Here is a 21335-nt window from a genome sequence, read left to right as displayed (position 1 = left end):
CTATATGGCATCAGCATTTGACTATTTAGCCTTTCAATAGCTATCTTTCCAACAGTAAACGTTTCCTCCTTGTTGAAATAGAAAGTTGGTTGCTGAAGTCTTATGACAGAATGTTCTGTGCAAAATATTGCAGGGAATGTAGGCTTGACAGACATAACTCTGTCCCCATGTTTTTAAGGTTTTAAGGTCAGTTACCTCTCATTGGCACTGTACAGATTCTAATTCTGTTACTGAGGGGTGCACATGGGGTCTGTAGTAGTTCCTTTAATCTCTTAATGATCAAGTAAAATAATGAACTGGGTATATACATTTGTGTGAGTATACTCGACAACAGAAGTATTTGTGGGAGGACAACATTATAAAAAATGCCTTTTATTTGCTTTTCCTACAAAAAGCCCTACACTTTAAAATCCTGCTGCAGAAACACTTAGAAGGTTACCACAGATACAGTTGTCACAGAAAATGGACATTGTTGTTTAGTATTAAAATCATGTATTCCAGATGTGCGCATTTGTTAGTCAGTCTGCTCTAAAATGACATACTGCTGAATCTTTAAAGGCCTTCATTTTGGGAAAGCAAAATATGATTGGGCAAATTGCTAAAATATTTAAAGTGCAGCCTGTTAAAGCTTTTACTGCGAAGAGCATCACGTCAGAAGTTGTATGTGGTAAAAGCAAGTAATTGGCTTTCCATACTTATGCCAGTCTGTCAGCATGGGGCTCTGTTCCTATCCCTTCTACTTCATTGCAGATGCTAATAGCAACTCTTTTGATATTTATTTTTGGAGGGGTGGAGCAGGAAGGAAAAAGCCTTTATGGATGTGAAGGTGACAGAAAGACTTGTTTAAAATCAAATGGTTACTGGCATAGAAAGTGAACTGGAAACCTTGCAAACCTCACCCCAAAATGTAAAATGAACTGCTTTTTCTTTTGCATTAGCTTTTGTTTTAAAGCATATGTATTGAAAATATCTGTTTAAATGTAAATAAATTTTATTTTTTTACTTTTATCCCTGTTTGGGCACAGCTCTTGGGATCTTTTCTCATCCATAATTCATAATATATGTTATCCTTGACTTGTTTTTCCCCAGGCATGACCCCTTGTTAATTCCTGGCAATGAGCAGATGGAGAACATGGATGCCAGTGTGAAAAAATACGACTCTACAGGGATGTTTCATTGGTGTCCAGCCAAGGACATTGAAAAGGTTATTTTGGTGGGTGTCTTAAAAACATGCCTTTCAAATTCTGTCCCAAAAAAGGCTGTGTACACAGTAAGATTCTGAAATGTCTAATGAGTTAACATAGTCATAGGAATGAAAACCATCACATTGAAATCAGAAACACAAAATGGTGGGTTTGAGCTATCATTCCGATAATCACCACAGTTATAGAAGATTATTGGTATAGGTTATACTCCAAATATAGAATTGAAACCTGGTCTCTAATATTAGACTACATTTTCGTATATATCAGTGAAAGAAGCTTAAAGCCAAATAGGTGTTTTAGATCTTTGAAGCATTAGAGTCATAATAGCGTGAACAAGTTTTACACTTCCAATTCATCTTTTAAACAATGTGATAATGCATTCTAAGGCAGGAAAGTATTATTTTTTTCATTATCTCTTACTGAATTTATTTCTTGATCTCAAGTATATTATGTTATTTAAAAAGGCTGGAATAAGTGGTATGGCTATTTTGCCGTATCACATGCAGTACTGGGCCTAGTGGGTTTTCATGAACTGAGAGGGCTACCAAATTGCACATATTACTCACGTAATTAAAAATAATTAGCACACTTGCAATCTGTTATATTCAGTGAAGATTTGTACCAGTTGTGTTCACGTACTTGTACCTAGGAGTAACAATTAGCGAAGTTCAGATCTGATAATATATTAAATGAGTTCCCTGGTGGATCTTCACTCTGATGCAGTTTGTAAAGCTTTTCTTGACAGTGCTCTCTTACCCTTGACAGTGCTTTTGCCTAGTGTAACCAATAATGGTAACATCCTTGGATTAATCTAACAGTTGGGCTGATTCTATTCTCCTTAGGGGTTGTAGTAATAACAATGACATTGCCTGGAATTGCAATATTGGCATTTAAGTAATCAATGAGCCAGTCAATTTCAAATTCCAGTGAATAAATTGTTAGAGTTGGGTGTGAACAATTTAAATGAATATGCATTCTATGGTATTCAGTAGGTTAAGAGCAGGAACCTCACTGTATAGTATTTGACAGTGGAATATACAGTATAGAATTATGAAGGCCAGTCTCAGTATATTGAGCATTCTTTAACAGATCAGTTAAGAATGACCAGAACTGCTGTTCTACTGTTTGAAGTGTTTTTGTAAAAATGGCATTATGGGATTCTTTATTTATTATCTTTTGGTGACTCCATATCAGTTTTTCACAGTTTGCAAATGAAAAAACTAGCCACCAGCTCTGTAAACTCATCTGACATTTTTTAAGTTCGTCTGAGTCCTTCCTCATGCATGCATCATCACTATCACCAAACCTAAAGATCTTATAAGCACAGTGCATACACCAATTGAACCTCGTTGCCCATAACTTTTACACACTCGCATCTGTTCAAAGCCTTCACTGGGGTCTGTTTAACTGCAAGTTGCTGAAGTTCCTGGTCCTTATCCAGGAAAGGCCTTAGATATACATGGAACTATTCACCTGTTTGAAGGTAAACATGTGCTTAAAAGTTTTGCTGTGTGACAGCCAAAGTGCTCAGCATCTTTTAGAGTTAAGTCCACTTGTAATGTGGAAACTCAGTCTGCTCTTAGCTGCATGAACATTAATGCAGTTATGTAAATGTAAATGAAAGCTGAATGTTTTCAACGGATCAAGAAGACTTTGACTAAAATTGAGATTTATACCCTCAGTTCTCTGTCTTCCACAGAAGTGCTTCTTAATTGTTATTAATTCATTCATCCTTCTTAACCTATACTTAAGGCAGTTGACTGTCCAACTTCTGGCTACATCATATGGATGCACCTAGAATTACATCCATTGATGAAATGCAGCAGCACTGAGCCTGACACCAGAAATGAAGGTCACTGTTGGGTAATGACACTAGTTAATCATCTCAGTACATGATTTTCCAGCAATGATAACATTCCCACTAATGAGATTAGTGCACAAATTTACCCTTGTCATTGACACAGGAAGTTAATTCGTAGAACCGTTCGTATGTGCTGCATCATATTTTTTCTTCCTTCCTTTCAACTTTTCTGAAAATTCAGTTGCCCAGAAAAGTTAGTCCTAGCTATGGTATTGTATCGTGTGTGTTTCAGGAAGGACCATTTAGGAGTGTTGGCATCCTGTGCAAAGTAGAGTAGTCCAGAGGGTGCTTAACTTTATGCCGGGGACTAAGCAAATCACCAGTTCCAGGATAGAAGGCCCATTTTTTCAGACCTTCCCCTAAATTCAGGCATAGTTTAGAATACTGGACATGACTTTAACAATGCCTGTCAGTAATTCTGTAAGACCGTAGGACTCAGCTCAAAATATTTGGGTCCTGGTTCTTACTTATACTAGGCCTCTTTGTGCTGTTTTCACCCTATTAAAACATTTTAGAGGGCCATAGATTCCATTAGCTTAGGCACACCAACATTGCTGTGATATAGTAGTGAGCTGGGAAAATATTCAAGTTTTAACATTCCCATTTTGCTACAGGAACTTTAAGGCTAACCCTAGCCACCCAAGAAATAGATTTTGAGCTAGATTTTTTTTTTTAAACTGAAAGCTCTGAATTTAGATGAACAGAATCCTTCTCTGTGTACTTTTGCAGCCAAAGTTGCTGGAAGCCTCTTCTTGCTTCTGCAGGCATCTGATTCCCTTCTTGTATTATTGTCAGTAAATGTTATTCTGTTGAAGTCATTGGAGATATAGTGCTGAAGATAAAGCCAATGCAAGTAGGGAATGTATCAGAAGACTTCAAACATTATTGTGGTCAGGAAATAGTTTGTTTCCTATACACTTTGCATTTACACTCTCACTCTGCTATGTTGGACATATTTTATATAGCCTCACACATTTTTTCATTGCATTATTTGTCACGTTGACCATTGTTTACTTCTTAACTCATGGCATTTTACCATTCACGCTATTATTTTCTCTCAGGCTATAAATAGGTGTTGTCATTGGAGCAGGATCAGCTGCACTGGGATGTGTCCCAGCACAGTTGATCCACTTCATTGTTGTCTACAAATACTACGGGGGCACTGTTTCACAGGGTCAGACCCCTGCTGCTCTTGGGACTTCCAGGGTTTGCTCCTGTGTGACAATACTCCTCCCATTTAAGATATTAGAAACTGTGATCATCTTTGATTGTGGCAGCATTTTGGGACACATGGAATATGACAAAGGACTAGGATGTCTATTTGTTCACAACTTGTAGAATGTAATAGAAGGTAAAATTGCTGTACTGAAGCAATGAAGCTTTGAATGCCCAAATTAGATTGTGGGTAACATACGTTATGTCAAGACTATAGCTAAGAGGTTCCTTTGCGTTCATTAGCCACTTTTTTGGTGACTTCAGAGGTCAGAAAATACATCACTGCAAATCAATGGAATGTTTCCAAGAACAAAATTTGATTATGTGTATATGCATTATACTGTCTGCCTGTTTGTTCCAGGGACTAAAGACAATGTCTTCCTCTGCCTATACAGCACTGAAGCACACTCAACAAAAGGATAAATATTAAGCATAATAATGAACAAGAGTTGACATCCTGTTTCTCTCTGTGTAAATAATATTAGTTGCATTTTTCTTAGTTTAAAATTCAATATATGATTTACAGTTCTTTTTGTTTTATTTCTCCCTTTCCTTCTTGTTTGTTTTTTATTTTGTTTTGTTTTTTTCTAGACTCGAAGTGAAGCAGCAATGACGGTTTTAAGTGGTCACGTAGTCGTTTGCATATTCGGGGATGTTCAGTCTGCATTGATTGGATTAAGAAATTTAGTGATGCCATTACGAGCCAGCAACTTTCACTATCATGAACTCAAACACATTGTGTTTGTTGGTTCGCTTGAATATCTTAGAAGAGAATGGGAGACGCTACATAACTTCCCCAAGGTTTCAATCTTGCCTGTAAGTCCAAAGCTGTATTATTGATACTTTTTTTTAAAAGACACCAACTGGACAGATGCGTATTGACTTTGATCTTAGGCTTTTACTTTTGTCTAGTTATAGGCCTCAGGACTTAGCCCTTGCCTTTTACTGTGTCTATGAAAAGCGAGCCCTGTGAGACCTTATTAGAAGAAATTTGCCATGGTGTTCAGTCCCTCGTCAAGGATGAATTTCAGCTGCTATCAAATGTATTAGCTGTGTTATCTATTGAACATTCACTGTAGTGCCCTGCGTGTAGCCAGTTCTGATGTTGTGATTTCTCTGACAGAATGACAGCAGTTATTTATGACATTATTTATGAATTTATGTCTGCAAAACCTTTGAAAACAATTTTGATCATTTGTCTGTCTACTTAATCTATATCTATAAAGGACATATTGTATATAAAAGCATTTCAGCTAAGAGATCCCCCTGCCCTCCATGTCTTCTTACTGGAATCTGCAGTTTAGTGAGAAAATCCTAGGTCCCTTGGAAGCAGCAGCAAAATTCCTACTGACTTCAGTGGGCTAGAATTTTATTCATTGATTTAAAAATTCAGAATAACTAATTCTTATTTCCCTTGTATCATCATTCATATGTTCATGTTGGATGCATAAGAGCACCTCCAATATAAATTCATGGAGATTTCCAAGTGGGTGCTATTTTATACCTACATATTTTAAATGACGACACGAGGTGTTAGCAGGGAAAGCATAGACCCCTTGGTTTCTATGCTTTAAAAAGTGTCAGTAAAATGATTTTTTTCTATTCTAGCCTTTCAGTTTTTAGAAATCTTTTATTTCATTCTTAATTGAGTGAAGATATTTACTGGCTCTTAAATTTTATTTTTGGAAAAAAAATGTGTGTGTGTGTATACCCCCAGATTTTCCATGTCAGCATGGTTTACTACCTGCTTCATTCCTAATGGGTTGCTGAATTAAGAGTATGCTGCTTAAATGTTGGCTGCAGCTTTTATTTCAAAGGGCATAGCTTCAGTACTCAGCTGGACAACAGCTGTGGTCTTGTGCAGATGACTGGAGAAGTGGTGCTCTTAGAAATAAGGACAAAGAGTGGAAATACTTTAGTGGTACCATGTAGCTGTTTGCTGTGTCTGTATACCCCTGACTAGTTCACCATCCCTCATCTTATGTAGGGAAGTAAAGAGAATAAAAGATAGGTTCTGACATAAATCAGTGATTAATTTAGTCTAATATTGCATAGAAAGGCAGCTGGTAGATTCATTTTCTTACCACTGAGCAGTTCATGGTTATTGCAAAAACTAAGCTGTGGTTCTGCTTGTGCAAAGTGACTGCACAGATGACATCATAAGGTTCTGCTTTATATCAAGTTTCTCTCGCATGGTTTTGTTCTCAGATTTGTTCAGTGAAGGAAGTATTTCCCTCCTTCCTGAACTACCAGCCCTGCAAGCTCACTCTGAAAGTTAGATCTCTTACATTTGCCAGCATTAAAGAGGCAGCAATAAGAACTTAATTACCAGTATCACTGCTAATGTATGAGACAGAATGAAATTCTGCTGTTGCAGCAGAAATATCCAGGATGAAGCATAATATTTGTTAACAAATTGAAATTTGAAAGGCTTGGATTCTCATCTCCTGCTGAGCAATAGTAAGATTTATACCACCTCTGCCCTCCCTAATCATTTTGGCCCCTGGCTTAACATATAGAAGCCTTGGCCAGGGGCAGGCAGGGCGGGCTTCCAAGTCATTCAGCCTAAGGGCATACTAACTATCTGGTTGATGCATCTATAAGTCTGTAATATAATCAAGGATATTAAAGAAGTAAATCTTAAATCTGAACAGACTTTTTTTTTCCTGCAAGAGACCCCTGCATGTTTTGTCCAAAGTGGCCATGTAAATCCAAAATATTAACATGACTCTGATATTGTTCCACCGATGTAAACTGGGAGCATGCACACCAGAAGCAATGAGGTTACACTGGTCAAAAACAGTGCTGTAAATTGAAATCAGATTCCCACTTACCATTGGTTTGGGTTCAAGTTTCAAACCTGCTGATGGTGTACAACATAGGGTCAGTAGATTTGCCTTTTTTCTTAAAAAAGAAAAAGGGGGAGAAAGAAAAAATGTGTGTTAGAAGAAATGTATTTAGGCTGCAAAGGTAAGACTCTAAAAAGAAGGAAATGATATGGTTGCTTAGCAACTTTAATTCTGCCACTTGCTACATGTGCATTTTTTCACAGGAACTCTGCCTTATTTAGTGCATGGGATCAATGCACTAAAGACAAAAATTATGTTGGTCAAACACCTATAAAGCGGGCCTAAAACTAATAAGCAAAAAAGCCATTGTGTTTGTTTCCTTTTAAAAAAATACTAGGAAGTATGCAAAGGTTTCTAGAAATTTAGCACCCATTCAGTCATTGTTTCTTTTCCTAGAAGAGACTATGGTTCTCATTTACAGCAAGGTTGCTGTTGATCAGCCTTGGAGAATCATCTCCATTTGGGGGTGGTTGAGGGATTTTAGGTACAAATGTGCTAGGGGTTCCCAATTCTCACCAACCTGCAGAAGGGGAACTCTCAGTTGTGTTTTTCAGAATGCCCTTTTCCTTGAATACATGTGGTGGAGCTCAACAGATGTAACCATTTGCTGGTAGTGCTCTGTGAGTTAAGAAGTGAAGCCCTGACTCGAGATATATTAAAAAGATTGGGGTGTGGACTTGGTCTAAAGACCAAGGGACACAACCCAGAGGAGAGCACAGCTTAGTTTCCCTTTTCTGCAGGATCCGTGGGAATGAAATGGTAGATTGAGCCAGAGCAGTGTAAATCCGTCTCTTACTATGCTGCCTCTCCCCCTTAGGTATACTGTTCTGTAAAACCCAAGGTATCTAGTGCAAAAGGCAAGTACTGTCTTGTGCATAAACTGTAGCAGGTTACATTTCATGTCTTTGTTGCCTTTTAGCTCAAAGAAAATCCACAGACTACCACAACATTTTATTTTAAATACTGTATTGTCTGGTAGGTAATTGTGGTTCCAGGGAATAGTATATGAATTGTGCCCATTAGGGTAATGGATTGTTTCTGTTTCAAAGGGTTTAATCACACAGCTTTAAATATCAGTACATTTTGCTTGTAGAAGCACCAGAAATACACATTGAAAAGGATTAACCTTTCCTGTGTATTGCTCCAGGTAGTACACATTTTAGAAAAATAGCTTTATCTTGATTGCAGTTCAAATGTGTAGGACACACAAAGCTTTCCTGTTTAAATTGTTATTCTTTTGCCTGAGACCTGTGTGACCTGATATTAGATAAAGAGACATTTAAAACATCCCCCCCACCACCCTTATATTCAGAAAGCCAGAGGTTGCCACATGATAGTGACTTAAATCAAGACAATTTCAAGTCACGGATGAGATGTAGAATGCTGGCATTATTCCTGTTTCTTGTTTGTTAGTAATAGCTTGACTGAGTATTGAGACTGAACCTAAAATGCTGCCATCAGCACCAACTACCCTTTAGATTAGCACACATCTCCTATTCCCTAGCACATAGTTAGACCAGCTTAATGTCAGAGCATAAAAAAGATACTTGTTAAATAATTTCCCAAAGCTCCTGCTCAATCTTTAATTTGTTTTCTTTTTTCCCCTCACCCTCTCTCCCCCCGCCCCCTCTTTTTTTTTCTCTGTGCCGAAGGGTACGCCATTAAGTCGGGCTGATTTAAGGGCTGTCAACATCAACCTCTGCGACATGTGCGTTATCCTGTCAGCCAATCAGAATAATATTGATGATGCTTCGCTGCAGGACAAGGAATGCATCTTGGCGTCACTCAACATCAAATCTATGCAGTTTGATGACAGCATTGGGGTCTTGCAGGCTAATTCCCAAGGTAAGGACTGCCCTATAATACTTCTCTGCAGTGCCTACAGGGGACAGGACCTGGCACGAAGAATATCCCTCACTCAGTAATTCAAAGATCTTACATCAGCTTGCTTGACAGTTAAACCTGCTGATTGGTATGACGGCTTTTAAAGGGACAGTCACATAATTTCCCTACTGCCCCCGAAAGCAAATTTGGTAGGAAATAATAAATATGAACCCAGATTTCTATTTTTTTAATGAAATGTTGATTACTAAACCCACACACTTTTGTAGCTTTACAGTTCTTATAAATAAAGGTGCATTATTTTGCATAGCCAGAGATGGCTTATCTTCACTCTAAGTGCAAAATGGAATAATCATAAATATTGGCTGGCAAGAGTTTTTCCAGCAGACTCTAGTAAATAAGAAGTCAAACACCATATTGAAAGACAGACTGAATTTTAAAAGACATTTCTTCATGTTTTGTATGCCTTCATGCTGAAAAAGCCACACAGGATTAATTTTGTCTTCAGACTGACATGTCCAGGTCCCAATTAAGGGTTTGAGACAAATCCTGCCATCTTTACTGAAAACTAGGGGACTGATTCATAGGTACCCCAAGGCCATTTTCTCCCAAATGTGGTAATGCAAAAAAAGCTGTAAGCACCCTGGCAAATACCATCATGTAAAGGCAGTCATTTTTCATCCTTGTGAGAGCCCACTATGTAGGAAGTGCAGAAAAGAGTTGCCTCTGTTAAACCTTTTAAAATGGTGTGGTGAGCTGGCACTGCTCAAATGGTGCAAAAGGGGTGATGCTTTGACTCTGTTCTCTTCCTTCATCCTGCTATATGCACCAATTTATTCTCAAGCAGGCCTGAGATTAAAATTACTTCTTGTAGAATGAAGGGTAGCAATGATGGGAGGGAACCTCCTGTGATATCTCTCTGCTCTTCTGCAGAGTTCAGCACAAAATCATGACTTGGTCTAAGTTTGCACTGAAGATAAGGAAGTTAAGGCAGAGGAAGGAGTGCAGGATTAGACCTAAAGACAGCTCAGAGCCTAAAACACATTGTAAATTGTTAGAATAGGACTGCAACGAGCTATAAATGTTGGCACAAAAGCAAATTGTGATTAGCAGTGAGGAATTATGAGTTATGAATCAGCCTTTGTAACTGCTTTATGTGGACAAAGTAATAATACCTTTTTTGAAAAACTAGGTAGATTATGAAACTCATCCTGGGATTTGGTTAAAGCCAAGAATTTGGCAAGTGTCAAAAAGATATTGTGTATTTATATGGATAACAAGACTATCTAGAGTAGTGTAGATGGAAAATGGTTTGCTTGTTTCCCCCCTCCTTTTTTTTCCAATTTCAGCAATTTTGCTGTCCTCTGTTAAGATGAATCCAAATGTTGTCAAATTAAGAGAGGTGTGGGGGGAAGACTGGCTCACCCATAATAAGATAGGTGATAGCCATGCTGAAGGAGACAAGATGTGGGAGGCAGTTTTGAGTTCCTTCTATGAGTGATTCACTTCAATATTACACAGCCTTAGTGACTATCTGGATCACTGTGCTATTGGCTATTTTGGGGATGTTCTCCATCTGTCACCCAAATATTCTTGGGGGCAGAGATTTGAACCTTGCTCTGCCATATCACTGGTGAGAACCCACAGCACCAAGCTTTCTTTCTTAATTTAGTTTAATGGAATAACCTAGTTCTAACAGGAGAAATTGGGACAGACAGATAGATGGAAGGACCCTCTTGCTCTACAGCACTGTTAGCAACAATACCAGGATTTTTGGTCTTTATGTACAATGATTGCTAAGAGAGGAAGGGCTCCTCCCCCTTGCTGTAGTCCCAAATGCTGATACTGTGCAGACACTAAGGATGCAAGACTGAAGTACAGCTCTCTGCTGTAACTGAAAATATTTTCAGGAAGCATTTTTAGTTACAGCAATCCCCAAGACCAAACAGAAGTTCACCGTTGGTTTCCCAGGGGAAGGGGAGTCTAGGGGCTGGCTGAGTCTGTAGCTGGTTTCCCCGAGCAATGACCCCTCTTCCCTGTGAGGCTGCAAAGTTTTCAGAATGGGAAGGGGGAAAGGGAGCAGAAGGCATTCATTCTAGGGGTTCCCCAGTCAGTGCTGGAGGGTGGGGTGGGTGAATTGGAGTCCCCCCTGCCTCAGGGGGGCTTCAATACACCCACCCCACCCTCCAGTGGGAGCTGAAAACCTCATAGATTGAACTTCCTGCAGTCCCTTTTCTGCCTCCTATTCTGAAAACAGTGTCAGGCTGGCAGGCAGTGCAGACAGAAGTTACAGAAGATACTCTGTTTTGAAACATCTTCATCTGACCCCTCATGCAATAAGGTTATTTTTGAAGCTGTCAGCAACTGTGCTTTTTTGTTTGGTCACGGCTATAGACCATTTTCTGTGGCCAGATTGGGCATAAACTGGCACTTCTGTCTGTGCCTAAACTAAAAGCTTCTGGTGAATTTATTTTACCTCAAGGGTGATGCTGGCTCCCATTCAACTGAGCTGACCCAGAGGAGGAGGGAAAGGGTGGGCTAGCACATGCTCCCCAAGTCCTTAAACATATTCCCCAGGTTAATCTTTAAGATTATGTTTAAGGACTTGGGGAGCATATGCTTGCCCGCCCTTTCTCTCCTCCCAATGTGGATTTTAAATATGTGGCAAGTTTAAACAGATTTTCCATGGAAGTTTACTGACTGCAGAATTTCACCAATGCCTATTTCACAGGTATTGTATTTTTTGGATGGGTAAAAGGAAGTACTTTAAAAGTAAACTACTGGTTTGGAAAACAATTAGCCTTTGTAAGGCAGGATGCATCATTTGTTGTATCCATGACTTCTGAATTGGTTACATTGTTTTCAGTACAGTAGATTTTCTTGAAAGATCTTGATTACGATGGCTAGGTTGTCAGAAGCAATTAAATCAATAGGTGGCATAAAGTTTGCTGAAATTGTATCTGATGTGACATTTTTGTCTATGAGATGCAGTTTTAATGTATAGTAGGCACAGCTACAGTGACAATTATATAAACCAGGTGATCTGGCTTTTGCTGGTCAGCAAGCAACATATCAGAACCACTTTGCAGCTCCTTACTGGCAATGAAGTGCCTTTATTTACAGAGTGAGTTGTCACTTTAGTTTTGCTTAAATATTTGTGTATTATTTAACATGCTCATGTATCTTGGGAAAACATTTCAGTTTACATCACTCTGTATAAACCCAGACCATTGTGAGGCTGGGTTCTTTTAGTTCTGAAGGTATGGCATTGGAATTCATACGCAAATAAAGGGTGGTGCTCTATTAATGTATACGACTTCAGATACTGAACATCAGAAGCATTAGGAAATCTATATAAGGAAGGGTGACCGCTGATAAGATGCTGAAGGAAAAGGGAAACAGCTAATATGGAGCTGGCATACTAGTGAAGAACTGGGGTAGAATGAACTGAAACAAGGGGAGCAGAATTTTGAAATTAAATGAAGGGACCAGGGACAGCAACTGAGATAGGATGTAGTGCTGATGGGAAACAGTGCCTGGAGCAAGTAGATAACTGGGGGCTTGTGGTAGGAAGACAGGAGGTAAGTTGGATGAGGTGCTTCGAACCTGAGACTGGTAGCAAATGTGTGCATTTATACATGTGCCTCAAGGGTGGGGGGAGGGGTACTTTACTAAGACTGGCTCCAAGAGCCGTTTTAATTAAAGCGCTCAGAGCAACACATGTATCCATGTCCCTGTGCAGAAAAAAGGGCAATGGGAGCACTTTAACTAAAGCTTGTTCAACTTGTGAAAGTTAACTCCTCCAGGAATGCAAATACTTGGGCCAGGGGCTGAATAAGCCCCTCTTGCCAGGAGGAGGCTTGCCCTGAGCAAAGAATAAGCAGTGGAGGCTGGGCCCAACCCTGCCCAGCAGCTGGAGTGGCAAGCGGTGAGTAACTGTGACAGGCAGCAACCCATCACAGCTTCCCAGAGGACGAACCCCTTCCCAGCAGGGTGCTGCACTGTGGGGCCAGCAGAGCTGCTGCAGAGTGTGGCAGTGCTGTGGGGGGCTTGCAAGGCTCTGGTCCACTCCGGACCACAGTGCTGCCATGCGCAGCCTGCTGAAGCTCTGCTGGCCCCACAACATAGTCCCCACATTATGACAAGGGCTGCTGCCCCCAACAAGGGCCCTGCCACCTCCCACTGCAGCAGCAGGTAGGGCCCCTGGGGGCACAGAGATGGGGGTTATTCCTTCTCCCTCTGGGACAGCAGGGCGTCTATTCCAGGGGAGGGAGCAAGTGCAGCAGCGAGGGTGGGCAGACCTGGCTGTCTGGGGGTGGAGGGGAAACTAACTCTCCTCCCTGCCTTCCTGTGCCTGAGGGGCCAGGGTGCTCCAGTGCTGTAGCAGTAAGGGGGGAGTGCCCAGCAGACCTTGCTCAGGTCCCTGCCGGTAGCACAGGGAGGAAGGAATTAAACCCCTTTCTAGCCAGGCCCCTGCCTGTCCCTGCTTAGGTTGGGGAGAGAAGGGCAGAGCCAGCTTGGCTGGGCTGGAGGAGAGAGGCCCTCCTAGCTCAGAGAGCATGCCAGGATGCTGGGGGTCTCTGGTTCAACTCAAACCAGGAATGGGTCTGGGACAGACATTGCATAAATCAGTTTAACCCAAATCAGTTAAGCCGATACTACATCCAACCCGGTTTATCTCATACTGGTTTTGGCCATTTTGAAACTGGTTTATGTGCGCTGAATGTCTGTTCTGTTACAGATTTAAACCAGTTTCTGTTTACTTAAACTAATTTATGTGTAATGTCTGCCCCTAGCCCAGAAGTTCAGTGCACATAAACCACTTTCAAAATGGCTGATACTGGTTCAATTACATAATTAAATGTAACTCATCTGGATGGATATAGTGTCAGACTTAACCAATTTAGGTTAAATCTGCGTAACAGACTGCCAGTGTGGGCTCACCAGATTGGCTTGAGATACTTACCCTGGGCTAGAAACAGTGCTGGTGAACTCTGAGCGACCCCAAGTGTGGAGCAGGGGATCCCTGCCCTGTGGAAAAGGAGAAGCTAATTGAAAGGAGGGGTTTTCAATACCCTCATTTGCATGGAAGGGGCATGGCCGGAGTTGGGGGCCAGCCACCCTGAACCCTGGTTGGCCAGTTTGCAAGCTAAGGAGGGACTGCTGGAGAGGATAAAAAGCAGCAGCTGAACTGGCAGGGGAAGCTTCTGACAGTGACTCCAGGGAACCACGTAAGAGGCCTAAGAAGAGCTGGGGCGAGCTGACCCAGCAGAGGGGGCTGCCTTCTGCCCTGGGAGAAGAAGGGAGTGGCAGTCAGCCATGCCTTCAGCCCTGCAGCAAAGAGGGACAGCAGCCAGGGCTTGGGGCAGAGAGCTGGTGCACCAAGGCCCCATTGCAGTGTGGTAGACGTGCCAGGCTTCCTGGAGGCTAGGGGTGATGGTTGGCCTCCCACTCCACTGTGGAGAAGAAGCAGTGGCCAGGAGCACAGGCGGCATCCTTATCTGGAGCAGGGAGCTGGGCCAGTGAGTTGAGGAAACCCCTTCCCTTCCCTGGGGAAACGGGACAGCAGCAGTCAAGGCATTGGGATCCTGAGGAGCAGCAGAGTGCCAAGACAAGGTCCCCAGAAGCTTGGGGCACAGGCCGGCACTCAGAGTGGGACTGGCAAGCCGCAAGGCATGTGAGGTGCCTGGCCAGTCATCTGGAGCAGGGGTTTAAAGCAGCGACCCCTGGGAGTTGCCTGTACTGCTGATCCTCTGCCACTGACTGCCCCAGAGGGGACTCAGTCCTGTCCCTTATTTTGCAGGTGATTGTCATCAGATGGCGTCCCTGAGCTTTGTGCTTGGGTCACGCTGATTTCTGAAGGAGCCTACTCTGTTGCTTGTTGTTTACCTTTTTGGTTGCAATGGAGGTTCACCCTTCAGCCTCTTTGAGGGGTTGGGGTTTGATACAATTTGATTGCTGCAGACCAGAAAAGCCTACACTGGTGCAGTCTTGTCACTTATTGGGAAGCCTGTTGGAGCTGCTGGAAGCGAGCAATCTGCTTCCTTGCTGTAGCATCTCAGCAGTGGCTGAAAGCTGCCAGATACCCTACCTGTGGTTCTTGAGTCAAGGGTTGACTAATGAATTCTGGTTTATTTTGTGATTCTGGTTATGCCATTAAGTTCACTTGTAAATAACCTTTCCTATTATTTTTGGTTTGTAAATAAAGTGTAAATAGTTAAATCAGTTCAGTGTTAGACCTTCTTGGGACCATGGGCTGCTCTGTGGGGAGCAGGGGCTGGCTGGAAAGTAAACTGGTGCTGGCTGGAAGCCCTACCCCACTCTCACCACACCATCCCTGATATTTGGGCAGGGGTGGCAACTATTGGGCCGCCACCCGGGTTACATCTGTTTATTGAACTTTTGTCCCAGATCCCCTCCAGATTCAAGCTGACTCACAGTCCCTCAGCATGCCAAGATACTTTGCACCTTCCCTACAAACCCTCCTTCACAGAGTGGGTAAGCTAGCCTTGGCCCAAGCTTGCTGCTCCAGCTGGGCAGGGAGGCATGCTCTAGTGCCTGTTGGCTTCTGCATGAGCCACTGTAGGCATGTGGCTGGATTTCCAGACTCAAAAGTGAATGTCTCTTCACTTGTTTATCAGCTCAGTCTATGTAGTTTAGACTAACCTGTGAAGATTGAATCGATTCAGCCTCAGGCTTTTTGACCATCTGTACTTAGACTTACACAACAATATTCTGTCAACCTGTAGATCCAGTCTAGTGCCTGATTTTGGAAAGCAATGGTTTAGTTATATAACTAACTCTTTCTAAGGAGTTGATGGATTCATGACGGGTATTTAGGTTCTGGTCCACTGGGAAAAAGTTCTATACCGTTCAAATAAAAAGTAGGGGTACATGTCAAAATAACTGCTGCCTGAGGACAGCTGTACTGTCCCATAGAGGACACTCTGATCCCCATCCTGCTCCGCTGGTCTCTCAGGCCACTGCCCTACATTCACCTGTTATGCCTTGATGTCTAAGTAAAATAGGGGAGGATGGCCTCAGAGACCAGAATGGTGCTTCACTGTCTTATTTATCCCTGGGCAGCCTCTTTCTGGCCCTGATCCTCACCTGAGCAAAATTCTACGCGACTGGTCTTTCCCTTGTTCCCTGGCTCCCCAGGCCTGCCTTGCATGCCTTCAAGTCCCAGGGCTTGTCAGCCCTTTACTGTGGCTCTTTGGACTGGGGCAGGCAATTATTTCAGCTAGAGGGCCACTTAACAAGTTTTGGCAAGCTGTTGAAGGCTGCATGGGTAGCCCTGCCCCTTGACAGTTGCCCCATCCCCTGGTCACCATATTGGGGCCAGAAGTCCTACCCCACCAATCCCTGACCTTTGCCACCACATGCCCCTCCCCTTACCCCCCACCCAATACTCCTTTTTGGAGGGGGGATTTCTCAATTTAAAAATGGGGTTAGGTTGGGGGTGTGTGGGGATGTGGTAAGTTATATGGTGGGGTGTGGGGGACTTAAGATATGTTGGGGGGGTGTATATGTCAGTGGGGGCTGCGGGGTAAAAGTGTGGGTGTGTGAGGTTTGTGGGGTGTGAGGGAGGGTGTAGGGTGTGGGAATATTTTTTTTTTGTAACATTTTATTAGAAAACAGGCAATATCAATCAGATTTAATAAGGACCCCACCTGAGGCCTCACAAATAGCATGCAGCAGCAACAGGTGGGGGGGGGGGGGCTCAGGGTGCTCATGCCTAGCACAGGTGCTAATGCCTGGTAGAAGGGCCACTGAACAAGTTTTGGTGAGCTGTTGAGGGCTGCATGGTTAGCCCTGCCCCTTGACTGTTGCCCCATGCAACTCCCTGGGCCCTAGACCATGGCAGGGCTCTTCCCCTGGGCCTTAGCCTTGCCTAATACAGCCACCCTTCCTGTAGTTTCCTGACCATCTCAAATCACTAGTCAGGCCCTAAAGAACTCAATTTATAAAGTACTTGTCTTGGGGAAGTATTCCCCAACTCCTTCTCCCTTCATAATCAGGGCTAGTGTGAGCCCCTGTTTCTGGGCTAGGCTTATAAAGCCCTTCTTCTGACCTCTTCTGATCACCTGAATGCTGGTCTTTAGGGCCAGGCTCAGGGGTATCCTCTTCCACCCTGGTTAACAGGTGTGATGCTCTGGCCTGTGACTATACCTCACTTTACCTGCTGCCCATCTCCCCTGGCAACAGAGTGAGTGCCCTGCAGCTAGCTTCTCTATAGTGCTGCACTCTCACTTCTAGTAGCGAGGGTAGGGGTCCACTGCTGCAGTGCACAAAAGTACTTCTGTGCTGGAAAAAGGCAAGTTATTTAGCAATAATAAAGTTTTCTTCCACCAATCCCTGCTGGCTCTTATTCTTTCTTCTCATAGTCAGATGATCTTTGTTTTATTGATAAGTATTTGGTAGAGAAACCCATGCAATAATGGCCCATGGTTATGTATATGCACCCCCCAAAGTTACACTACTTCAAAGTCTCCAGAGTGAATGCATGGACAATACACTGGGAGAATCTAATACATTTTCCTTTCTCCTCCATCTGATGAACTCCTTCTTCCCTGAGGAACATTTTCTGATTGCTCCTATGTAGTGCTTCACTTAGAGAGTATTTTCTTTTTAGGGTCCTAGATGGTGGGAATTTTACTTGTTGTTTTATCCACCAAATGAATGGAACTTGACACAAAATATTTTTCTTCAGTTGTAACTAAAACCACAATTTGGCTTCATTCCCAAAAAGCAGAAAGACAATTATACTTAACCGTTTAGAGATTTATAAATACTGTACTAGAGTAGCCTCTGGGTAGTAACTTTAGATACTCAGCCCAATCATTTTCTTTTATTGGTTAGTGATTTAGATCTTATTTTGAGTCCCATATAATAAAAGCAGTACATTTCATTAAAAGTGCTTACTAAACAATAAAGAAAAGCTAACTTATGGCTCCAAGCAAGGCTGAAGTGCAGAAAGGGGAGGCTGTACAGGAACACTTCTTCTATGGACTTTGTAAGACAGATAGCAGCGCAGATGTATTTCAGCATAGTAACAATTGTAGCTGTTTTTTGAATTACTTCAACTTATGAGAATTTTCCTCAAGAATTGTATTTCACCACATGAGAGAGATTTTTAAGGCCTCCGTTCGTAATTCTTGTAAAAGATCATCTAACAAGAAGCGGTAAAGAGGAGAGAGACTCCTGAGTAATATGTTTCTCATTCATCATTGGAGGGTTCTGGTGGGGGAAATACTATGAAATCAAATAAGTTTATTCAGAATTTTACATGCTGGCTTTCCAGCACAGCAGATTAGAGAGGTTAAATAACTTTGTTCATGAAAGGATTAAGGATTTGATCCGGTTCCCATGGAAATGGACGGTGGCTTCCTATCACTGTTTCTATGGATGAAGGATCAGGACCTGGTCAAAGGGGAAAAACAGATGTTGGAATTTGTAAACCATCAAAATAGATTTCATTAGATATTTCCTGTGAATAGAAAATACAGCACCCTTTTGAGGCTCCACTTTGCATTCATTATGTAGGCAAACTCCCAAGAAAGCTAACTAGAGGTTTCAGTTATAGTATATTTTTGTACCACTGTTTTTTCATTTACTTTAAAAATGTATTATTGTTGACTTAATAATCCCCAAGATCTTAAAAAGAACATTAATAAAAGTCAGTTTTAGCATTATCAAAGTTGAAATTGAGAGGAATTATTATTTTTTTAAAATCTTGTTCCTTTCATTTTAACACTGTCTGACTTGGTTAGTAAAGGGTCAGTGTCAGGTCCAAAGATGACCGTGTTACGGCCTTGACTTTGGGCATGTGTAGACGAAATGAGGGGCCTTTAAAATGGGATAAATGATTTTGTACCCCTTTAATGGCATTAATTCCAGCCGCTGTAGCATATTCAGCAGTGTAATGCGCCTTAAATGACTTTGGGGCGCAGCAAACTCAAACGCCTCCAAGGAGGTTTTGTTTGCTGCCCTACAGCCATGGAGTGAAGCACTGGGCTTCATATGGCTCAGGCAGCCTGGCAGCAGGCCAGGAAGGCAGGCTCCACCAAAGAAAAAGAAAAAAGTGGTGAGCCTGATCTTCTTTTTCCCCTGGAGCCGGTCTACCTGCATGAGCTGCGTGGGGACCTGGTCCTTCCCTCCACAGCTGTGGTGCCCCATGGGACCTCCCGAGCCAGGTGCCTGTGGGCGGGTACCCTAGAAGGAAGCACCAAAGGGAAGCACCAGCACCCCCCTGGAGCCCAGGGACTGTTCCTCCTGCTGGCAACTTACCCTCCCCTCCCTGCCTCCAGAGAGGCAGGTAAGACACGGGTGTACCCGACACGGGGGTTTATTTCACCCTAAATTGAGGCAGTGTTTTTAAAAACCTGTCCCTTCAATTTAGGGCAAAGTAAACCCCTGTTTTGTCTACTCATACCCTTTGTATCTAACAACTTCAAATACTAAATGTCTAGGACTCAGCATACATTATGAATGTTTTTAGAAGCTTTTATGCATATTTACCATCGTGGCTTTCTTGTCCAAATCCTTATTGAATGTGTTAAATACACTATATTAAATATACTGGGTTAATAAACATAACTTCATTTTAGACAATAACGGAAGCTGATAGGTGATGTCACATATGATCAAAATCCACCATAACATTGATAGCATCCAATTTGCCAAGAGATCTAAGTAAGAGTTCATGGCCTCTCTCCTTTACATACACATTCAGAATTTCACTTCCAGTGATTTCTCAGCTGCTGGGAGTTGGAGAAATCACTATTCTGAGGCTCTTCTGAACTCATTTCCCACATTAAGGGCCAAACTATTCTTCCTCATGCTAGTATGGGAGGCCCATGCAACTGAACAGGGAATTGAATTTTTGCTTTAACCCAGAGCCAGTGTATACAACAGCTGTATTTTATCGATAATATAATAAATGCTACAGCTATTTAGGCATCCAATACACTGGTGTTTTAGCATCCAATCTTACTTGTTCTCACATTGAGCAGCCACATCCACTCATCAGCCTGTCCTAGTGACGTAAACACCCACCCTATAGTGACATGACACAACTATAAATCAGGGTAATTGCTCCAGGTTATACAAGAATGTGGATTAGACTTGTAATTTCTGTTTCTGCTTTCCAAGTACATTCTTCAAAGATGGGAGATTTAAAGAAAATGAAAAAGAAAGAAGCCAAATGTTGCATTTCATTAGAGATGTTTTAAATTCCTTTTTAAATTTATTAAGCAACTAAATTAAGCAACTGAAGAGCTGATTTGGCCAGTTTTATGAATAAATTTCTAATGTTTGCCAGGTATTTCTGAAGACAGCTGTTTTTTATCATCTCTTTTATATATCGTTTGCAACTATAAATATGATAAAATTAGTGTGAAAGGTCACTGAACAAAAGATCAACAATGTCATTATGCAGAACTATGGTTAACCTTCAGCTAAAAGCTGACTGACTCTTAAATTGATCCTTACCTTGATGGCTTGTCAACACTGCCCTCTCTGGCTAGCAATAGACACCACCAAATGAAGCTGATCAGCTATACCATTATGTGTCACAGCACAGCTGATCTACTTCATTGGGTAAAACACATGTTGCCCCTGGTGGATATGGGACAAGGGACACTGTGATTTCTCTGCTTAGCCATATCCGTCCCCTGTGATTGCAGAGGACAGGTCTGGCTGAGCAGAGAAATGGGGCTTTCCTGCTTATGGAGAAGTACTCCAAGATTCCCTGGAGTACGTCTCTGTAAGCAGAGAAGATGGGTAGGTGCTCTAGGGGCTTTAAGCTTGTGATCTCCTACCAGAAAAAGTTATATTAATTTCCAAGGATTTGGATTTATACAGTTGTTTGCTAAATTTTAATAACAATGGAGATCCTTAAGTGTAAAACAAAGATACAAAGGCAAATCCTTAAGTTGAAAACCCTTATAATGAGTTCTGCCTAAACTAAATAGTCTATTTTCAGATTTGATGAATGGCTAACTTATGCCTTGAGCATGTGAATACAGGGATTTCTCTTTTGTGTAGCACCAGTACCAGCTAGTCAAGAACTTCAGAGTGGGCTTTTCAAAAGTGCTCAGCATTCACCTAACTCTGTGGGAGCAAAGTTAGGGTATAGACAGAAGTAATAATTGTAGTGCTATCAAAGGATACCAATACAAACTATTCCAAAGTGACTGCTATGGAATAGTTTGGCTCCAGGGGCTCACCCAGAGGGTGGTGGTGGACGGGTTGATGTCAGCCTGGGAGGGTGTGGGCAGTGGAGTCCCCCAGGACTCGGTCCTTGGGCCGGTGCTGTTCCACATCTTCATTAGAGACCTGGACGAGGGTGTGGAGAGCACC

General features: G+C 42.1%; 1 protein-coding gene across 1 annotated transcript in view; it reads left to right on the top strand.

The window, feature by feature from the left end:
- The window catches only part of KCNMA1 (potassium calcium-activated channel subfamily M alpha 1), a 997979-nt gene that overhangs the window by 863300 nt on the left and 113344 nt on the right, over positions 1–21335 (top strand). The window contains exons 20-22 of the mRNA XM_019555536.1: positions 1090–1213; positions 4873–5097; positions 8783–8975. Coding sequence (XP_019411081.1) covers positions 1090–1213; positions 4873–5097; positions 8783–8975 — 542 coding nt within the window. The remainder of the gene's footprint in view (positions 1–1089; positions 1214–4872; positions 5098–8782; positions 8976–21335) is intronic.

This window comes from Crocodylus porosus, unplaced genomic scaffold (genome assembly GCF_001723895.1).
Source record: "Crocodylus porosus isolate Cpor-Errol unplaced genomic scaffold, CroPor_comp1, whole genome shotgun sequence".
Taxonomy (NCBI): Eukaryota; Metazoa; Chordata; order Crocodylia; family Crocodylidae; genus Crocodylus; species Crocodylus porosus.
This window is presented reverse-complemented; position numbering and strand designations above follow the sequence as displayed.